Source organism: Parasteatoda tepidariorum, chromosome 11 (genome assembly GCF_982258835.1).
Source record: "Parasteatoda tepidariorum strain Cologne lab strain chromosome 11, Ptep-v5.0, whole genome shotgun sequence".
Taxonomy (NCBI): Eukaryota; Metazoa; Arthropoda; class Arachnida; order Araneae; family Theridiidae; genus Parasteatoda; species Parasteatoda tepidariorum.
In genome coordinates this window covers 83,904,480-83,925,623 of record NC_141765.1, presented here as the reverse complement: position 1 = coordinate 83,925,623, position 21,144 = coordinate 83,904,480, and the positions used below count along the sequence as shown (strand labels likewise).

Below are 21,144 nucleotides of genomic sequence, written 5' to 3'. Positions count from 1 at the left end.
TATATCTTTGATAGAAAGAAAAATTCTGCTCAAAAAACTAAGTTCTGAAACATTTTTAATCAGATAATACGTGATTTAAACAGTTTATAATCAGCACAGCACTCATAGTTAAATAAACAGAATGAAATTTTCCAGTTTTGACTAAAAATTATCAATTAAATAACCATGAAAAGAGTGTTATTATAACAAAAGATAAAATATCTTTCAATATATACAATTTTGATGCTTGAATAAAATAGTGGTTGTAAAAGAATGTCAGGATCAAAGAAAAATACAACAATATGATACCTAAAAAATATCAGATTTTTGGAAAGATACTGTAAAAGTTTTACTCTGAAAAAAATAAACAGCACTGTAAAATTCTAAAAGTTAAATATTTGGAAAGTTTTGATGATTTTAAAAAAAATTTCAGAATAAGTTTCATTAAACTTTAATTCCAACATTTTCTTTCTACGGACTGTGATAAACATTTAGTGATAATTTGTATGAATTTAAATAATAGTTTTCCAGTAATAAACCTAGAAATACTTGATTTTATAACTCTTTGTTTCTTCCTATCTCAATGTTAAAATAAGTGTACCTAAATTTAAAATGTCAAAATGCTAACAAACCTTCCAATCTTCCACAGTATTTTGAAGAAATGTAACACCTTCATCTACTCTTCCTTCCATTTCAAATACATGAGCTAGTGCATGAGTAGACCATGCATCCTTTGCATTAATTTCTAAACCCTATAATTTAAAATATATAATATAAAGAAACAATACATTATATGTAAAAAAAATGAAAAAACAAATTTTAAAATAATGTCAATATAGAGTACTCACACCTAAAACCTTGCCAGACCAAACCTCGATTTTGATCATTAAAAGAAAAAAATTCCCCTTCATATTTTCTATACACTCAATGTTTAAAAAAAAAACTTATCTTGACCAAAAAAAATTCTCTTTGTTTGACAACTTTTCTTTCCAACAGAAATTTTCAAAATAACAAAACTATTCTGCAAAAATACTTTATGAGAATACTGCCAAAATCACAAAACTACATAAAAAATTATAATTTAATAGTAATTGTTATTTAATATAATTAATAATTTAATATTATAATTTATAATTAAAATACAATAATTTAGTATTTTCACAAATACAGTCAAACTGAAATAAAACGAGTCCTGATTTAGCGAAACCCAGATTTAATGAAGAAATCAGAAATACTTTGTTGATATAATATTAAGTGTATTACTCATAGCTCACTTTCAACAAGCAAACCCCAGGTTTATTGAGCAATATTTTTGTGATTCATAAAATATCTACATAATTACACATCTCCAGCTTAAAAAATTCCTCTTTTTTTTCAGGACAACAAATTCCTTTTTGATTGGAACAGGGCCAGATTTTATAGACTAGCAAGTAGCAAATTGCTAGTTTAAAAATCAAATGCTAGTTACAGAAAACATGGTAGTGAAAATTGGCAATAATCTTTTAGTCTAGTTTTGCAATTGTTTTTTCATCCTTTTACAAGTGGTTTTTCAAACTCTGATATATGTCATTATAATAAGTGAATTTTGAATTATAGTTATCACTTGTGACAGCTCAAAGGCACTCGACACACTCAAATAATGATAATTCCGTCGTAAATCTGGGTTGCTTCCTGACACAATAAATTGGTAGTTATTTATTGCTTTGTAAGCCATTTCCATATGGATTTTAAAATTCCAAATTTAATTGCGATGTAATTAGGAAAAGCAAATTTATATTAGAATAATAATCACTTTTTGACCTGATTGTTTTGCAACAATTCCATTATAAATCCACATTGCTTCCCAATAATTTTTTTAACAGTAAATTATTGGTTTTTCGGCCATCTCTGCATGGTGTTCTCTAACTCCAATATTTTTTATACCTTATTGTAACACCTAAAGTTGGAATTTGAATTATAACTACTTTTAACTCAATTTGTGAGGTTCTATCATAAATCCACATCGTTTTTCAGCATTTTTTCATAATGTTTTCGAATTAAGACTTTTTAATATGATGTCATTGGGACACACTAGTTTCGAATTTGAGTAACTACCACTTTACTTGCTTATTTTTTACTATTCTATTGTTAATCCACATCGTTTTCAGACAGCTTACTTGGCAATACTTTTTCGTTCTTACGGCCTTTTTCACATGGTTTTTCAAAAGCAATAGTTTTAAAGCAATGTTATGAAGACACATAAATTTCACAATTGAGTATCACTTTCTGACACTTTTAATCACTTTTTAGAGTGATATACTTGTGGCTATGCCATCGTTGTAAGTCAACATCATCTTCCCTACATACACTTCATTTTTGTAGTCATTTCCACATCAGCCTTATATACACTTCTTTTTGCAGTCATTTACACATTAAATCTTGGTATTTAAAACATATTTGTACTGCCGACTAATTTAAGTAATAAAGTTTTGATAATAAAGACTAATTTAAGTAATAAAGCCCAACTTGCGACTATCAAAATTTACTTTCGTTTTTAGACCACTTCACTGTTTTCAACATGGTTTTTAAAATCTCAATGATTTTAATACATTATTACAATACGCAAAATTTTCAAAAATGCAAGGTACTTTAAAAAATCAATTCCCAGACTGTGTATATTCATCGCAATAATTTACCCATTAAAAGCTATAAATATTATGAATTCCTAAAGAGTCACACCCTTTCTTTGGGAACTCTATTATACCAAAATATACATGTGATACATAAATGTATAAATGTCATATTATACTAAATAGATAAATGTTATATAATACCAAAATAAAGTCCTTTTATTCATATAATTTATTTTAATTAATAATTTTAAAAAACTGCATAATTTTAAAAAACTGCAAAAATTTAATTAATGAAACAAAAATTTACAAATTTTATATTTTGTCAAATTTAGTGCATTATTTTGATATAATGAAACAGATATTTTTACAACAAAAATAGCATAAAACAGCATTATTTTAAAATATTAGTCAGAAAATTCACAAAAGTTACCGTGTGAAAATAATATTTTGTGGAGAACAAACACAACCCTTTAAAATTTTATCAAGAGTAAAACAGGGTTATATTCTCTCCTCAACAATCTTTTAATAGTCATTGATTGGATTATGAAAAAAGTAGATAACAACAATAAGGCTATAAGATAGTCGCGAATGGAATATCTCAGTGACTTGGATTTTGCAGATGATCTCAGTCTTCTAACAAGCAACCTACAACATACGCAAACCTATACAAATACCCTATATACCGCAGCAAAAAGATGTGGATTAAAGATTAACAAAGACAAAACAAAGATCATGAAAATTAACTCAAAGCAGAATACCAACATATATCTCAAAAAAACTGTCTATTTGAAGAAGTTTTACCTACCTTGGATCAATTATTAATGGCAGAGAAGGTACAGATAACCAACAGATTGAATAAAGCACAAAGTGCTTTTGCTATTTTAAATAAATTTTGAGCATGCGGGACTACATCAAATGAAAAAAAAATAAGAATATTGAACTCAAATGTTAAAACAGTACTTCTATATGGATCAGAAACAATGTACAACTTGAAAACCAATACAAATAAGTAACAGGCTTTTATCTACAAATGTATCAGAAGAATTCTTAATTTAAAATGGTTTCACAAAATATCTAACAATGAATCATTCAAAATCAGTAAGCAAAAAGTAACAGAAATTAAAATCAGAGAACGCAAATAGGGATAGATTGGACACATTATCAGAAAGCCAGAAAAATTTAAAGTAAAACATTGGCTGGACTGGACATTTCAGGTAAACGAAAGAGGTGTAGGCCTAAAATGATATGGAGCAGAGCTATTATCAATGAATTAAAGACAATAAACAAAACATGGAAAGAAATAAAGTTTTTGGCTGCCAATAGGATGAGATGGAGAGTCACGACAAAGGTCCTATGTTCCCTATAGAGTAAAGAGGTATAAGAAAAAGTGGTACTTGAACTTTCATACAAGTATAAACATTTAACGTTAATCATTTAATAAACCTTTTATAGTAATATGTTTCACAGTAACAATTTTGTTTCATTTTTCACATCACAAAATATATTACAATACAACTTCAAAAAATGCTGGTTTGAACCCTGGTTGTGCTACTGGCATTTTTCCATGCTAACAAATTCTGCTACTGTTTTTAAAAAATTAAATTGTGCCTTGATGTCAATGTTTTTTGGGAAATCAGTCTTATCCCATAAACAATAACACAACATAGAGACAGTATTACAGTACAAAACAAATTGACTATTTTTTGGACTGCGCAGAAATAAAAATAAGAGTGCCATATTTATAATTTAGTAAGTAGGGTAAGAACTTTTATGACTTTTTAACAGATTCATTTTTTCTGAGCACTCATTTGCAACGAGCAAATATTACGCTCATTTCAAGCGAGTTCCAACGTTCTAAACCAGAGCCTTAATAAAGAGAACTGTTATAATTATACTAATGAACAAAAAATTATTTATCAAAGAAATTTCTGTGAAACAGAAAAAATATATTAGCATAAAAATTACCTTTTTAGCATTGTTTTCTGCTTTTTTGTATGATTCAATTTCAACCAATCCAAATGCATACATTCCAAATAGGTGGCTAAAATAAAAATACACTAACTATAACATTTATAGCCAAAAAATTAAGAGATAAGTATAAAACTAATCATTCATTGATAACATGCACATACAAAACTTAACAAAATTCCGTTTTGCTTTAATTACTCATTGATTATATCAATTGAACATTGTTGACATTAGATATTATATGACACAACTCTTCAATTAGTGGTGGGGAAACCAGTAACCACACGACAAAAAAAAATATTATTAATCAATGAAACATCATGAACCCTTGTTATCACTTACATACACTACCTGACCAAAAGTATCCAGATACCCAGCGGTACAAACTCAAGAGTCAAGGGGCATATATTAATATGATACTGGCTCCCCTTTCGCATTAATGACAATCTGCACATGTCAGGGGATTAATACCAGTTTTTGATAGGCCATAGGAATTGACTTCCAAGCATTCATCATAGTTGAGGAGTGTACTGGTAATGAGAATTGTAGATTTGGCTGGTTGTGTTTTAAATTGTCCCATAGGTGGTTTATAGGATTTAGGATCAGGACTCTGAAAAGGCCAGTCTAGTTTTTGAACATCCATTTCATTAAACTGTGGCTGTAGAAGTTATGAGTGAATTGAAAAATTATTCTGCGGGAAGAGAAAAGGGCCTCCCAGAAATATTGCCACAGAGTGGGGAGAGCAACAGCGTTCAGAATGTCCACATACAACTCAGAGTTCATAATTAAAACCAAGGACAGACATGTCAACCTCAAATTCAAAAAGCCTGAAATTTTTTGTGACTACTACATAGCATGATAAGCAAAACAATAATAAAGATTAAAAAAGTGAGTGATTTAGCATTTTTGTTAAAACTTTATAAAAAAAAAAAAAAAAAGCTGTTTGTTTTTACAAAGAAAAACAGAATTAAGTCTGAATTTTTGTTACTTGGCTGAATATTTTCTAACAAGTTGCATCGTTAGAAAGAATGATAAATACTGCCAGCTTTAATCGACCCACACACTTTAAGCACTACTTTTCCTATATTAACTTTACAGCATTTTGTATTATATTGTTGAACATATTGTTTGAAAAATATTACCAAAAGAATGAAAAAATTCTGAAAATTTCATTTAAAGCAGATAATTAAAGTGTTATTATAGATGCAGAAAGAGAATATTCAGATTACTAGTTTAATAAGTTTAACATACTTAGAAATAGAAACCTTTCTGCCATTTCTGTTTATTTTGTAAGCCATGATAAACAAGAATATTGTACTTTTGTTTGTAACTCAGCAGCTTACAAATTGCATCCTCAAAGGATGCGTGTTACACAGGTTACAGCTAGGGGAAATAATTAGTACATAGTCTAACCACCTGATGTTGTCTGGCAAAAAAATAAAATTTAAAAAAATAATAACTTTCAAGCAAAATTTTTACAAATTTGTTTAACATAGATTTTGATGTTATCATTTAGTGCATATTCCTTAATGAGTTTTTTATAACTGAAGTTTTCAATTAAGAAATGATTTTCAGATAATAAGAAAAAACTTAATTTTAAAAAGGAGAGATTGTATAACTAAAACTCAAAGAATTTTTTGAATTCATTTCACAAAAGTAAAGAAAACAGGAACTTCATACTAGGATACATTCTAGATTTATATTAGGAACTTCCGTGTTTTCTCTCTAGCACAATCATTCTGAATTATAATATAAGTTTTACCCATAAAGAGGAATATCAGGAGACCAATGAGGAAGAACTCTTTCAATAGAATCTTTCATTTCCTTTTGATAACCCAAATAAAAATATGTATCATGCGCCATTTTAAGAGCTAAAATATCAGTAGGATGTTTCTGTAATATCTCATCCCATATCACTGTTGCATCAATCAGATTTCTGAAATTGAATAAAAAATGCATTCAGTTGAAATTAATAAAAATATATTTCACTTAAATGAATAATAAGCATTAAATGCATTGAATTAAATTTCAAAAAATTATTCATAACACAAATCTTGAAATATTGACCATTATTTATTTACATACATCATTAGTTTTCTAGCATCGCATATCTATTGCAGAAGAGTTCTAACTTGTTTTGGAGAACTAAAACCGTTCTAGTCTGAATGAGCCTGAGATATACGTTGAATAAAAGCTAAATTTTGTGGCCACAAAGATAAAGAAACCAAACGAAAGTAGCGGATCATCAGAATTTTTTATACCTTATAATTTCTATATTTCTTATATTTCATGACTGAATCAAACATATATTATAAAGCAGTAAAAAAAATTTATGTAAATTTTATCATGAGTCTAACCCCAAAACCAAGTCTTTTTAGTAAACAAACCTGGGCCTGCATCGGACTTAGAAGAGAGAAGGCCTCAGCACCATAAACAAGAAACTTGATCTTTTAGTAGACCAAACAATGACATTTTTCATAATGTCGGACTACTAAATTAATCCAAGCTGAGGTCTTCTCTCTTCCAGAAAGTGCTGATTGGACCCGTGCTGAGATTGTCTCATCTCTAATATCTATGACCTAATTTAATTGCTCATTAACTCATTATAATACTCATCTCTTTATACTATGAAGATAGAAAAGCGGTGGTTCAGGGGATAGAGCAACAGTGGCTAATTGATACAAATTCTTCTCTCAGCTTGCACTGACCAAAGTGCACACGCAGAAAATTTTAATGTGTTGTGGATAGTAATAATGTATTCAAAATGTCAAAATGGTTAAAAAGAATAAAAAGTAACAGCAATAACTGCTGATAAATTTATCAGAAGTTAATGTGGATTTATGATCCAGAATCGTCAAAAAACTGCCAAAACACGATGTCAATGTGGATTTATAAAGGAATTGTTATGAGTCAAACATGACAAAAAGTGATAACTTAAATACGAAATTTGCGGGTCAAAATAAAGTATTAAAAACATCAGATTTTGAAAAATCACGTGGAAAGGGCTGAAAAAAGTATAAATACTAACTGAAAATTATCATCCAATGACGCTAAGTTACAATGTAATTGTCACAAATCAGACGCATCAAAAAATGATAACTTAAATTCGAACTTAGTAATAACAGTATATTAAAAATAGCAGAGTTTGAAAAATTATCTGAAAGAGGTCAAAAAAATAATAGATAACTTCTGAAAGACTTGATAAACGACTTGAAATTTTGATGGGATCATCACAAATTAAAGGTATCAATAAGTGATAACTCAAATTTAAATTTTGCATGTCATAATAATATTGTATTAAAAATATCAAAATTTGAAAAACCATGCGAAAAGGACCGAAAAAATTATAAATAGCTTTCGAAAAATCTATCACAAAATGAAGTGATATTGGGCTTAAATCATCACAAATTGAGAGCGTCAAAAATTTATACCTCATTTCAGAAATTCGCTCATTGTTATAGCATTTTATTAAAAATATCGGAATTGAATAAAACCACATACAAACTGCCAAAAAATTATTAGAAAAACTAACATTACAATGATATGCTATGAAAAAAAATTACAATGGAACCATCACAAATAGATCAAAAATAAATATCGCAACCTCTGGTCTGGCCAATACTCATAGTCATAACTCGACGTCATAATCATAACTTCTGATCTGTTGTATAACTAGGCCAATGTTATAATTGTGAGAGCAAAGGCATTTTAAAACTTAGGCATCAAAAATAACGACTGGGTGTAATTTCTAAGAGTCAAATTTAAATATTTAGGTGCAAATAAGACTACCAACCACTTATGTCAAACCCTGACTGCAGGTTATATTAATAAAATCAAGATGTAATAGAAGTACATAGAATGTTCTGATGAATCTTCTTATATTGATTCTAAACAGTAGAAACTAATTTATACCATCTCTATGAATTATAAGAGTTATTGTTTTCATTATTGTGATACATCTTTTGCTTTTAAATTTGAGCACTTTTAACTTTTTATAGTTTTCAGACACTTGGGATATCTCTACAGAATATTTGCTAATTTTGTTTAATAACTTAATATTCTGAGCTATCTATCTAAAATCATAATTTAATAATATTAGCATACCCAGAAGCCCAAGATGAAAGTGCTTTTACATGGTCTTTTTCTCTAGGAGTTAAGACACAAGCTTGACTTTCAACCATGTGTTCCAAGTTCTCAACATCCTTTTGAAAGTTTTCATCCAATAAAACACTTCGCCCAGTACCAAGCAAATCAAAACCGACTGAAAGAGCTTTTCCCATTACTGAAAAGAAAAAATCCACATTATCATAAAATTGGGAAATTTTTTAGTTATACCATAATTTAAGACTTGAAATATCATTTAAATATTTACTTTTTAAAATAATTTTTAAATATTTTGTCAGACATACATGCATTATAAAATACTACAACTTTTAATAGAACTGAAAAAGAAATTCAATCAACAAAAAATTTGACTTTTATCAAGTAAACTATAAAGATAAATTTTATTTTGCATTCTTATAGCTTCCATACGTCATATAATTTGAAGCATTTTGGTAAAAAAATTCAAACAAATTGATTCTCAACAAATATTAAAATAACTTACCTAAAAAAGTAGTGGTGTTTTTATAGCTGCATTATTTTTAGCTGATTATGACATGCTTAATTGAACATGGTTTAAATTAAACTTTGAAAATGTTTCAACTTAACAATATTCGAAATAGTATTGACTTATGATTATAAGATTTTCTTTCAAAAATTACAACACTCCGCCAAAAGCCGTGGTGGCTCAGGGGATAGAGCTTTCATCTTCCAATCAGGTGAACCGGGTTCGAATCCCAGCAATGGATGGTCGATAAAAATTTTGCACCTAGCTCACACCAACCACAGTGCTGATGTAAAAATATCTTCAGTGGTAGACGGTTCTTGAGTCTCTTTACTTTGGAGGTAAATGTGGTTTTATTCTCCATGAAAAGCAAATGCGGGTTAGTTCTATCAAAAAATTCCTCCTGGAAGGCAAATTTTTCTCAATACTTGAATACTTTTTCTCAATGCTTGATCTTTCCGGGACAGTGTAATATATAGAGATATTGTACATGCTCTATCACAGTGTTTCCCAACGTGGGGCCCACGCCCCACTGGGGGGCAATTTAATTGTTAAAGGGGGTAATTCGAAGATGGACTACACGACTTTAACCCTTTTGCTCTGGGCCATTTAAATGTTTCTAATTTAAATGTTAAATGGGTCTAAAGATTTCGATGCCAAAATTGAAAGAAAAAAGCAAATTTTTGAATAGTTGCAACCAATTAATATTATAAATTCGTTTGACGAGACCAAAATATCAACTGGGTTTTTGGTGGCGTCAAGTTGACCTCCCTGCGGTCGACGGCAGGCTCCGCGTGAACCCCCGGACGCTTTAAAGTCTCGCTAAACAATGCAGTTGTTTGCATCTGAAAAATAGACGAAATGAGTGAAGATATTGAAAAACAACTTGTTTAAAAGCTGAAAACAAGAAAATTCTCAGTGCAAATGGATGAATCAACTTTGATTGACAGTGTGGCAGTATTGATAACTTACGTAAGATATATTGATAAAGGGCATTTTAATGAAGAAATGTTGTTCTGTGAAAAATTAGAAAGCACCAAAACCTATATATATATATATATATATATATATATATATATATATATATATATATATATATATATATATATATATAATGAGCTAAAACACTACTTAGATGTCAATAATATACCAATGAAAAATATAACATCTTGTGCTGCAGATGATGCTCCTAATATGATGGGCAAGAAAAATGGTTGCTTACAATTGATGAAAGATGAGAATCCAGAAATGATTCTTGTGCATTGTGTTATTCATAGGGAAAACTTGGTAGCTAAAAACATCTCGCCTGTTTTAAATAAAGTACTACATTCAGTAATAAAGTGTATCAATGCTATTAAAGCTAATGCCAAATGTGAGTGTCTCTTCAAGCTATTTTGTGAAGAATAAAATGCAGACCATGTGAGACTTTTACTTCACAGTAAGATGGCTCTCTAAAGGGAACTGCTTGAAAAGATTTTTGGAATTGTTTGATACTCTTAGTGATTTATTAAGCGACAAACCTGAAATGAAGTATCCTTTAACAGTCGATGGTAAAGCATTTGTGAGTTATTTAACCGATATTTTTGAAGAACTAAATATATTAAATAAAGTACTACATTCAGTAATAAAGTGTATCAATGCTATTAAAGCTAATGCCAAATGTGAGTGTCTCTTCAAGCTATTTTGTACTATTACTTCAAGGAACAAATAAAACTCTTGTTGATGCAAAAGCGAAGATATTTGGTTTCATTACCCTTATTGAGTTATGTCAGAAATATATTAACAACAAAGTCTTCGAACAGTTTCATTGGCTCTAAAAATGTGAAGTAAATGATGCCGCTTTACTTGTTATTGTCGATCAACTGAAAACTCCATCGACTGATTTAAAAGAAATATTTTCTGATTTAAAATAAATTGATTTTCCAGCATGGATGGTGCAGCCAACGTTAGTGGATTTGTCTGATATGTTAAATATGCAGTATCAAAAAGAACTCGCAGAAATGCAAAATGATGAGTCAGTTAAAACTTTCTTTAATATAAAAGGAGTGATGGCATGGCTTTGCGAGGAAACAGAAATCAAATACCCAAATTCAACCAAATGTGCAAGAAAACTATTGTTACCGCTTCCATCTTCATGTTCAACTGAATGTGGATTTAGTGCTGTAAATGATTTACTGGTAAAAAAAAAGAAATCATCTGGATATAACACAACGGGGAGATTTGAGACTGAAGCTAACCAAATTGGAACCTAACATAAAATCTCTGTGCAGCAAGCATCAAGCGCAAGGATCTCACTAAATTGAAATATTGAATTATTATAGAAAAATTTTGATTAAAATTATTTCGCATTTGTATTTTAGTTTTTCACTATATGTTTTGAAAATGTACTTACTATGTTTCGTTAACAATTTCCTAGTGATTTCTTCCTAAAACCTATCATTTAAGTTTTTTAAGGGAACAATTCAATTTTTGAATATTAAAAATAACTTATATGTTACATAGGGGGGCATAAGAATTTTAAAAAGGTTTAGGTGGGGCATGGCACGAAAAAGGTTGGGAAACACTGCTCTATCACATTTCTGTGGTATCTAATAAAATTGAGGTAGCTGAAATTATTTTCAAAATCTAGTTGCAGTTAAATTTGTCACTCTCACAGCATGCATTTACATATGGAAAAACCATTGGGCATAGATATTATTTATCTAAAAGCTGAAAAAACCTTTAAATTTTAAATTAACATCGTATCTAGAAAATATTAAAATGTTCTAAGAGACTTCAATATTTAATTAACATAATGAAAAAAATTTTTATTTAAGAGCAATAATATAAAAATCAATAGTTGTAGCATACTCTGATAGTTTTAACATGCATTGTATAAACAAAATCTCATAATTTTTAATCATAGTTATCAGTAAGAGCAGTTAAATTTTTAAAAACAAAAATTTTAAAGTATTTGTTTACCAAAGTTTGGATCAGCTACAATCATCTCTTCAATAGTTTTCGATAATCCGCCAAGTGAGGGATCTTCATACCAACCAACATACTAGCAAAGAAAAATGGTGTTCAATTTGTAAACAGTAACAACTTTTAAGAATCAGAGACAGCATTAAGAATCAAAGGTTTTAGAAAACCAAATTGCATAGAAAAAATGTAAAAGGAAAAGAAAAAAAACAAAGTACATAAACAATAAAGTTATACTTCTAAAACAACCAATGAAAATTCTGAATCATTAAAAAAAATATATTGAACTGTTAAGGCATACCTGAGATATTGCTGCATCATACAATTTACATGCTTGATCATTTGTTGATGAAAGAGGAAGGCCTTCTTTTCTCCATTCCTATAAAAAAGATTTTTATTACTACAATAATGAGTAATATTTTGTTAATTATAATTTTAAAGCCAATTAAGGCCCATGCTGAGTGGGTGGCTAGGAAATGCAATGGAGAAAGGGTGATGAAATTGTCTTAAATAATTTTCTGTAACACTCTCCAGCTTTTGTCTCTACAAGTAAAACCTATCTAAGATAAAGCAATTCTGTAGTATGTACGAATTTTTTTAGCAAGTGATTCAATGGTCAATTATATTCAATTATATTTGATGAAATTTTTCTAGCATCATTTGCTATTAATATGTAACAGAAACAAATGAAAGAATAGTACGGTACTTGATTTCCACGGCGACTGCTGTTCATAACGACGCAAAGATAGAATTATTCTAATTTAGTTTGTGGCTTTGATATCTTCGTGCTTACTTTCAATATTAAAGCAAAAGGATTGTCTTTCCCATAGGATTTTTACCACATAAATTCCGCAAAATAAGACTCTAGAAGATGATGAGCCATGCCTCCATGACTTTTGTTCCCAACATGAAAAAAAATTCTTTTTTTTTTTTTTTTTTGACAACTTTTACACATACTCGATAACAAGGTAGTACCTCTTTTTACTGGAAAAATGAAACAGCACTCTCAGTAAATTAAAAATCTTCGAATTTTTTTTTCAATGTTTAAATTGGAAAAAATTAATTACTATATCACACGATTTGAATGCAAAGCCTAAATGGAACCGAAAGTGCATAGTTACTCTTAGTTTAGAAACTTTTGGATGGTTTTTTTTTTACGTGATTTGGTGGTTTAGCATGATTGCTATGAAAATCAAGTTGTGCTGAATAAACTTTTATCTAACATTTATATCCTAAATAGCTAACATTTATTCAAACTTCTACTCTTATAAGTTAGAACAAGTAATGTTAAAATGTCACCTTTTTAATGCTTTCTGTAACGAATTTTAGTCTAAACTTTTTAAAAAAATTTATATATATATTTTTGTGTGTGTGCATGTGTGTATATATATATACATATAAATTAATTTGATATAAATTTATCTTTAAAACCACACACTTTATTTTTTGCATTCTGTAAATTAGAAAGTTAATTTTAAAATGAAAGCTTAGAACACTGACATATACATTATCAAATTGATTCCATTCTTTATTGATGCTCAGTTCACATGGAAAAATCGAAAAAACATAATTGAAATGCTTTGTTACAAAATGTATTTGTTTGGTGTTTATTTTTTGTTTTCTCTCCATAGAATGAGTATTTCTTGCAATATTTCTCAGCTTCCTATATATCGCATAGTTTGCGAAGCAAGGAAACAGGCTTTACTTCCATGATATTACACCATAGTTTGCCTGCAATACCCAGAATGTTTTTTCATATTTTAAAATATCTAATATTTAATAAACAGTATTATTTTAATTTTAAAAAAAATTAAAATTTTTAAGAAAACAGTAATTTGAATTGATTATGTTAGCCAAATTTTTTTTCTCTCGATTTTTCTTTTCAAGAATAGATTTGATGAAATCATGCACTTAAGTTCTTTACTTTTGTCAAATTAAAACAAAATGACATAGTAGTTCACTTTTAAGATTTTAAACAAAGTAAGAAAGAGCAAACAAAACAAGATAAACTTTAATGCTTTAAATAAACTATCCCAGGTGAAGTTTAAAATTTTCAGCAAAAAACTTGAGGACAGTTATCAATTTTCTTAACTTAAATTATTAATGTGACTTTTCTAAGTAAAATAATTATCAGTTGCTAAACTTAGAAAAGTTGTCATAATAAGTAACATCTTCAAATTTCTGAAAAAAATCTAAACTTTTTAAAATCATTATGTATTTTAAATAAGGATACCTCATTAAGTCCAAGTACAGTAAAATTAACAGGGGTATCTAAGATTGTACGGTATTATTTTTGTTATATTCCTGTTTTAACACTTACCATTTAGAGATTTCCCTTGATATTTTTTGGGAATTGAGAAATTAAAATTCTAGACAAGTTCAAATGTTTTTTAGTTTTTTTTAAAAAATGCTCTGAAATTACTGTGATATTGGACACTGGATCCAATACCGTTAGTAAATTCCTATGATTCACTCACCATGTCACACATAAGTAGTCAGTAGGTGGTCAGCTATTGTTATTGCTGAATTGCCAAAGACGGGAGTCACGCCAAAACACTCAATAGCAATTTGGGAAATTCACTGTCTTTGGCTGCTCAACTCTGTATCAATGTTGTGGAATCCGTTATCTCAGCTATCCATAGCATCTTAAATTATCATTCCGATGTCATTGGGGAAGAGGTCTATTGAGCGCGGTCTTTCCATTTCCCCCCCCCCTAAACTTTTAACAAATATTTACAAGTACTTCAACAGTAGCTGATGCTGTGATACTCATAAAATTTTCAAATTTCACTGGTAACTCAGCTGTCATGGATTTTAACAATAGCTCCTCATCTATGTTTAAATCTTTAGCCGCTTACTACTGTTCTGTCACATACTCTGAAAACTTTTGTTGAGAGTGATCTCATGGATAGGAAAAGTTCATATGCTTCTTTTCTAGAAAGAAAACATTTTGGACCATTCCTTAATTTCCATGCATTCAATGATGTAGAAGGTAACTAAGTCTTTTTTTTTTTTTTTAGATGCTCAAATATGTTATTTTTTAATTTTCTTCCAAATCAAAGATTTTGCATTTTCTATTGAAATATTTAATCCAATTACAAAAGTTCTCATCATCCACCCATGGAGAAATAATGATGTGTGCTGTAGCGCCCACCTATTCTTTCTCAGAATCAGACATTTGTTTAGATTTTTTTTTTACTCTCAGCTTTAAAGTCATAAGGTCAGGTGGGATAAAATGGGTATAAAACAAAAGCATTAAATTTATTTTACTAAAAAGTCTGGTGCATTTCATAAACAATAGATTCACATAGATTAAATATGAAACATAATGTATCTATTTTATTACAACAATGCATTTAAAAGAACATGTTTCGATTTAACGACTTTATCCCTGAGTGGGGTTAAATGGGTAAAGTTTTAAAACTAGTATGTATCTCACTAAAAATCATTTGTAAATATCGTTTCAGAAATAAAAATGCTCGTTAATGAATGTATCATGATTATATTTTAAAAATAAATGCTGAAAATTATTCTTTTTGTATTATTAAATTAAAGAATGGCTGTCCATGGTTATCAATATTAGGTTTCACATCAGATGCAGTATATTTTGCTGAATTCTACACAATTTCATCAAAAAACAAGCTTAAGTGAAATACAAATAAGAAAGCAAAAATTAATATCTATAGTAACAATTTATAGCAGCTACACATACTTTTATTCAATTTGCAAGTTTTTCATGATATTAGAATAAAGTTCATCAACTCATTAAACTAACATACCTACAGCATAATCATGGCTTAAACTAACATATTATATAAGTTGATCATAAACAGTTAGAAAAATTTAATTTTTCATTAGTTTATAAAACTTAAATAAATATGCTTGCTGTAATCCCAGTAAATTTTATTTAAATAAGGATTGGAGGTCCAAAAATGAGATCATTACATTCTGGTACCTAGATATAGAAGAATGATTAGGCTTTTATATCTCTCTGGGCAATATATTTAAACATTAATAGGTCTCAGTAACTTGGAACTAATCAATGTCCTAAGCACCTGAAAACACGTATTTTCTGAGATAATTAAATCAATATTATTACTTTCTTTGTGGGAAAGGTTTCAACTGACAGTGAATTAGATAAAGATCTATTTAAGTATCAGATTTAATAGATAATTCTTTTAATATTACATAAATATCTAGTTTTTAATTTTTATCGACTAAATTTGTTCAGTATTTTGCATATATTTTATACTTTGGTACGTATATCGAGAGAGTAAATTACTCAAAATCAACGTCCTTAAATTTGGAAAAAGTTTTGTCTTTAAATTTTATTTATTTGAGATCTAGCCCTAATTTAGAATATAAATTTTCAAATATAGGTTTAAAGGTGTTTGTGTATTACAGACTATTAATATTTGAAAGTTTTTCTTTTAAACTTCCATGATAAAAAAGAGATAAAAATTGTGGTTAAAAACATGAATTTAAAAATTAGGCCTAGCTGAACCACTTTGACACCTAAGAAAAAATATTTAAGTGCCATTAACTCCTTGCCTCATTCTTATTTTTAACCCAGAACCTAACTAAATATATTAGCAAGATTGACCTATACAGAATATTTAGTGAATTTCTAACAGTATAACGTAACAACTTGTTCTTCTAATACATGTTTTAACGTTTTTTCCTCACACTTCTTTTTTTAAAAAAATTTTTACTATTAAAAAATTGTGAACTACAATTTCTTCATTCAACTTTACCAACTAAGAAAAAATTCTAAAACAGAATTCTATTTCCATACAATAACAAAAAAGATTACTAATTGGTTTCATAGACAATATTAAATTGTATCAAACTAATTTTTTTTTATATTCTATAATCATAAATAATATCAATTTATAAATTATAGAGTTTGCTTAAGAAAATTCAATGACTTTTTCAAGCTAGGCTACATAAATAATTTTATATCACAAAAACTGATAATCTGATAGGATCCTTTCTTTATTTTTCTTATACGAACAAATACTTTACTTTTTCATCCTTATAAAAGAGAGATTAGTATATGATCTCAAAACAAGTTTATTGCATTTCAATTTATGTATCAAGTTAATTCATCATCAATTGTTTGTAAATCTTAGTTAAACTGACAATAATTTACAACTACTTTGCTTTTGAAATGAAAACCTATTGATCTAGTACACCAAATTTTGAAAACCCTATCTAGCAAAAACAAAAGAATTTTACACTTGGGCTGACCCAAAAAACCCCAAGGTATGTTCTTATCGGGCTGAGTCTACTTTGGCGAACCCTGCTTTTAGACACTTACAAGCAGGCCATTATATATCACTTTTAAAGTAATCTAAATTTAAAAATTGGATACTTCATTAGGCAGGGATATCAGAAATCACCAAGTTAGCCCCAATCTATGATCTTATAATTTTTTACCTAGGTCACATTCTAACTGCTTATCGTCAAAACTTAGCAATTTTATATTGACACACTCCTTTCCACTTAACCAATCAGCCATTTCAGTAAGCGCTAACAGATACCAGAAATTGAAATATTTCCACCCCTGCATTCGAATTGTGAAGAATTTGAATATATTTAATATTTGGAGGATATTAAACCTGTATATGCCAACCTGTTACCTGTATGTGCCAACTACAATTGCAAAGACTGCAAAAAGATTTTAATGTAACAAAATTTGACAAAATATGTAGAGCCTTGCCCAGGGATGGTTATCAGTTTTACTCTTTGAATTAATACGTTTTTCTATTTTTTTTAGTTCCTCACTACACTCCTTAGAGTTCACCGAAGCATGACGATTAATTCAGCACAGGTTCCGAAATTTTCTTAATATCTGGCTCCACAATCATCCAAATATATTTTTCATTTACTTAGAATTACAATTTAAAGTACAAATACTACACTGCAGTTGATACAATTAGAAACGTCAATCAACTAATGAAATTGAAGGAGAAGTTAAGATAGTTCTCTAAAGATACTCAGAAAATTTGAATAGTAGAAGTTAATAGCTCATATTTTTAAATTATCAGATTGAACACGTTAAAACTAAGTGATCTACAATTTAATTGGTCAAAACACCGGAAACAAAAGTTATTTTAACTTAATAATCTTTGAATAATTCAATAAGCTTTCAAACCCATATAAAACTAACAATAGGCGATTAAAATAATCAAACAATGAATAGACGAATATGTGTCCAAAATATTTTAAATTGAAGAAGGTACGAAATTTACTAAGTAAATCAGAAATGAGTATTTATTAACATGTAGAAGCATGAAAATAAATAAATGATAACAATTGAACTAAAAACATTTAATACAATAAACTTACAGAAATACCGCGCCAAAATTGTCTCATCGTTGTACCATATCTCAAAGAAACACAACCATTCAGAAGAAATTAAGCTAAGTATCTACAGTTATCAACAAATCACTCATAAAAACAACAGCTGATCTGCCTACCTTTTGCTCACTAAATTAAAGCAACTTTTTGAACTACTGCTGAAATCGAAAATATTTCCTTTAAAATTAAGCAATGTAATTTGGTTGGTGTAGTTCATATTTGCGAGACGCATATGAAGCACTAAAGTGACCAGATCAATGAAGCATCCGCAAAAAATTTTGCGATTTGAAGATTTATGGAAAATATTAATTTATATTATTTCCATTCCAACCCCATTAATAAACTCGTAACCCAACAAGTTTTTTAAGAAAGGTGATTTCAGGTCGCGTTCCAATCATACAGTACAGTGCGCCATCTGGGGAGAAGATCGATTCCATGTCTTGACCCTTCCCTATCCTGCTCTTTTCAATTGTATAGGAAAGCACTCCGATATTTTCCAATTTCATAGTATTTTTCGCGTTTAATTGTCAAAAACATTTCTTTTTAATCCGCACGATGCTTTCTTTTAGAATTACATTCAATGTAGTTTTCATTTCCATATAGTTTCCTACCTTAAACTTTTTTAATCTATTTAAAAATCACGACTGAAACAAACATACTTCCTTCTCCTATGACTCTCCACACGTTAATGGTGAAAGTATGCGAAGTGTTGCCATAGATAGAGAGTTCTGCCCTAAGTCATCCGTAGCCCATTTCGATCACCAACCGTATGGAGGCATGGCCACCGAGAGTCAAGGCCTCTCAGTAGGTTCCGTAGGTTCATAACGTTATCCTCGGAAGTGTTAGCGAACCATAAGATAGCACGGTATTTAGATTTGTATTAAGAGAAAACTATATAATAAATAGTTCAAACTTTTGAGCGACGTAAAATATTTTTGCTTTAGCTAATTTATTTGCACTTAAATATTTTTGGTGGTGAATTTTTACCTTTTTATTAGAATAATTCAATGTTTTTTACCACGTTATAACTCAATAAAATGAAAATGTAGGACTGATGCTTTTCATGAAGCAATATTATGTGTATTTCATAAGAGAAAATAATTTAATAAGAATTTTTTTCCTTTAATTTTAAATCTTGATTCATCATAGCTATTTTTAATATCAAAAGAATAAACTTTATTTAAGTTAATAATTTATAATTTTCTAATATATGCAATCAAATATTAGATTTAATTACAGATTTGAAAATAAGAAATGATACATTTTAATAAGAAAACGAATACCAGACAAATAAAAATGTCATATCATGACAGAAAAGAGATATATAAAGAAATTATAATTTTATTGGCACATTCATAAAAAATTTATTTTGAAGTAGGTTCCAAAGAATTCTTTCAAAATGGTATGATATGCATTTAAATTCCAAGTGGAAGTAATCTAAACATAAACACTGCAAATATTTACAAATTAACGACGTATATAATATTAAAATAGAACAAAATAATTTAGCTAAGTAATAATTTTAAGGTAATAATAATAAATAAATTATAAGTAATTTAGCAAAGTATTTCGATCCTTAGGACTGTAGAACTTTAAAATAGTATTTATTATTTTCAGAAATAAATATACCTTTTTTTTTATTTTCTGTTGATTATTATAAAAAAGTAAAGTATTATAAAAAGTAAATTTTTTTAATCACAAATTAATCTTGATCTCTTTTAATATATCTACCAAAAGAGTTTGTATAAGATTTTCAGATATGAGTTGTTTAGATATAAATAATTCACTTTATTTATATTAGTTTTCTCAGAATTCCAATCTTATTGAAAAGTGGCAAAAAGCAATTCCTTCTGCTGATAAAAGTCTACTGATCATGTTTATGCTTTACACTTTAATAAAGACGATATTGAAATTCATTATCAAGTCAACCTGATCACCTGGTGGTGAATTTTAAATCAATTTATTACTGGGCTGTGCAGTGATATGCCAATTGGTGAGAAACAATGAAAATAATGTTTCATATCAAAATGTGTTTTTCTAGGTTTTGAAACAAGAAAGGGAACGGCATCAATTGAAAACTTTTACCATCCCTTCTAAATCCCCAAATGTTTCCAAGTATCCCTCATCTAATGTGAGAAAAAGGAAACATCCTGCTTCAAGAAATAATGTTTTAACTGGTATATATTTTCATTTTCTTAGTTAAGAAATACATATCCTTTTCTTTATTTCACCCTCTAGGTACTAGGAAATAATTTTTTTTTTTAATATTTCAGATAAATCTGTCAATTCGCCGAATTTAACATCTTCCTCCAATTTGATTACCTCTGGTGAGTAGGTAGATCATTTAAAAACAATTATATTCAATTTTATTGTTTTTTAATGAGTAATGATTTTCCAGGTTCAGATAAGAACCAAGCACTTACAGATCTCGTGCAACTTTTTGCTGGTAATTATTTTCCTGCTTGTTACAAAATCAATTTTTATTTAAATATTTAGCTGGCAACAGGGCTGGATTTTTGACTTCAAAAACTGGTTTTTTGCATAACACATCAAAAACCTGTTAAAGAGTGCCAAAAACTGTTATAAATTGACGAAATCAGTCAAAGACCAGAAATAAGATTCTTTTTTGTCATTTAGGATATTTTAATAGAAATA

General features: G+C 28.7%; 1 protein-coding gene across 1 annotated transcript in view; it reads right to left on the bottom strand.

Moving 5' to 3' along the window:
* The window catches only part of LOC107446430 (tetratricopeptide repeat protein 38), a 58,960-nt gene extending 39,781 nt beyond the window's left edge, over positions 1-19,179 (bottom strand). Inside the window, exons 1-7 of the mRNA XM_016061070.4 lie at positions 18,478-19,179; positions 12,428-12,505; positions 12,127-12,208; positions 8,664-8,841; positions 6,322-6,495; positions 4,557-4,632; positions 612-731 (exon numbers count right to left, since the gene is read on the bottom strand). Of these exons, the coding sequence (XP_015916556.1) occupies positions 612-731; positions 4,557-4,632; positions 6,322-6,495; positions 8,664-8,841; positions 12,127-12,208; positions 12,428-12,505; positions 18,478-18,504 (735 nt within the window). The 5' untranslated portion in view covers positions 18,505-19,179. The remainder of the gene's footprint in view (positions 1-611; positions 732-4,556; positions 4,633-6,321; positions 6,496-8,663; positions 8,842-12,126; positions 12,209-12,427; positions 12,506-18,477) is intronic.
* Between the last annotated feature and the right edge of the window lie 1,965 nt (positions 19,180-21,144).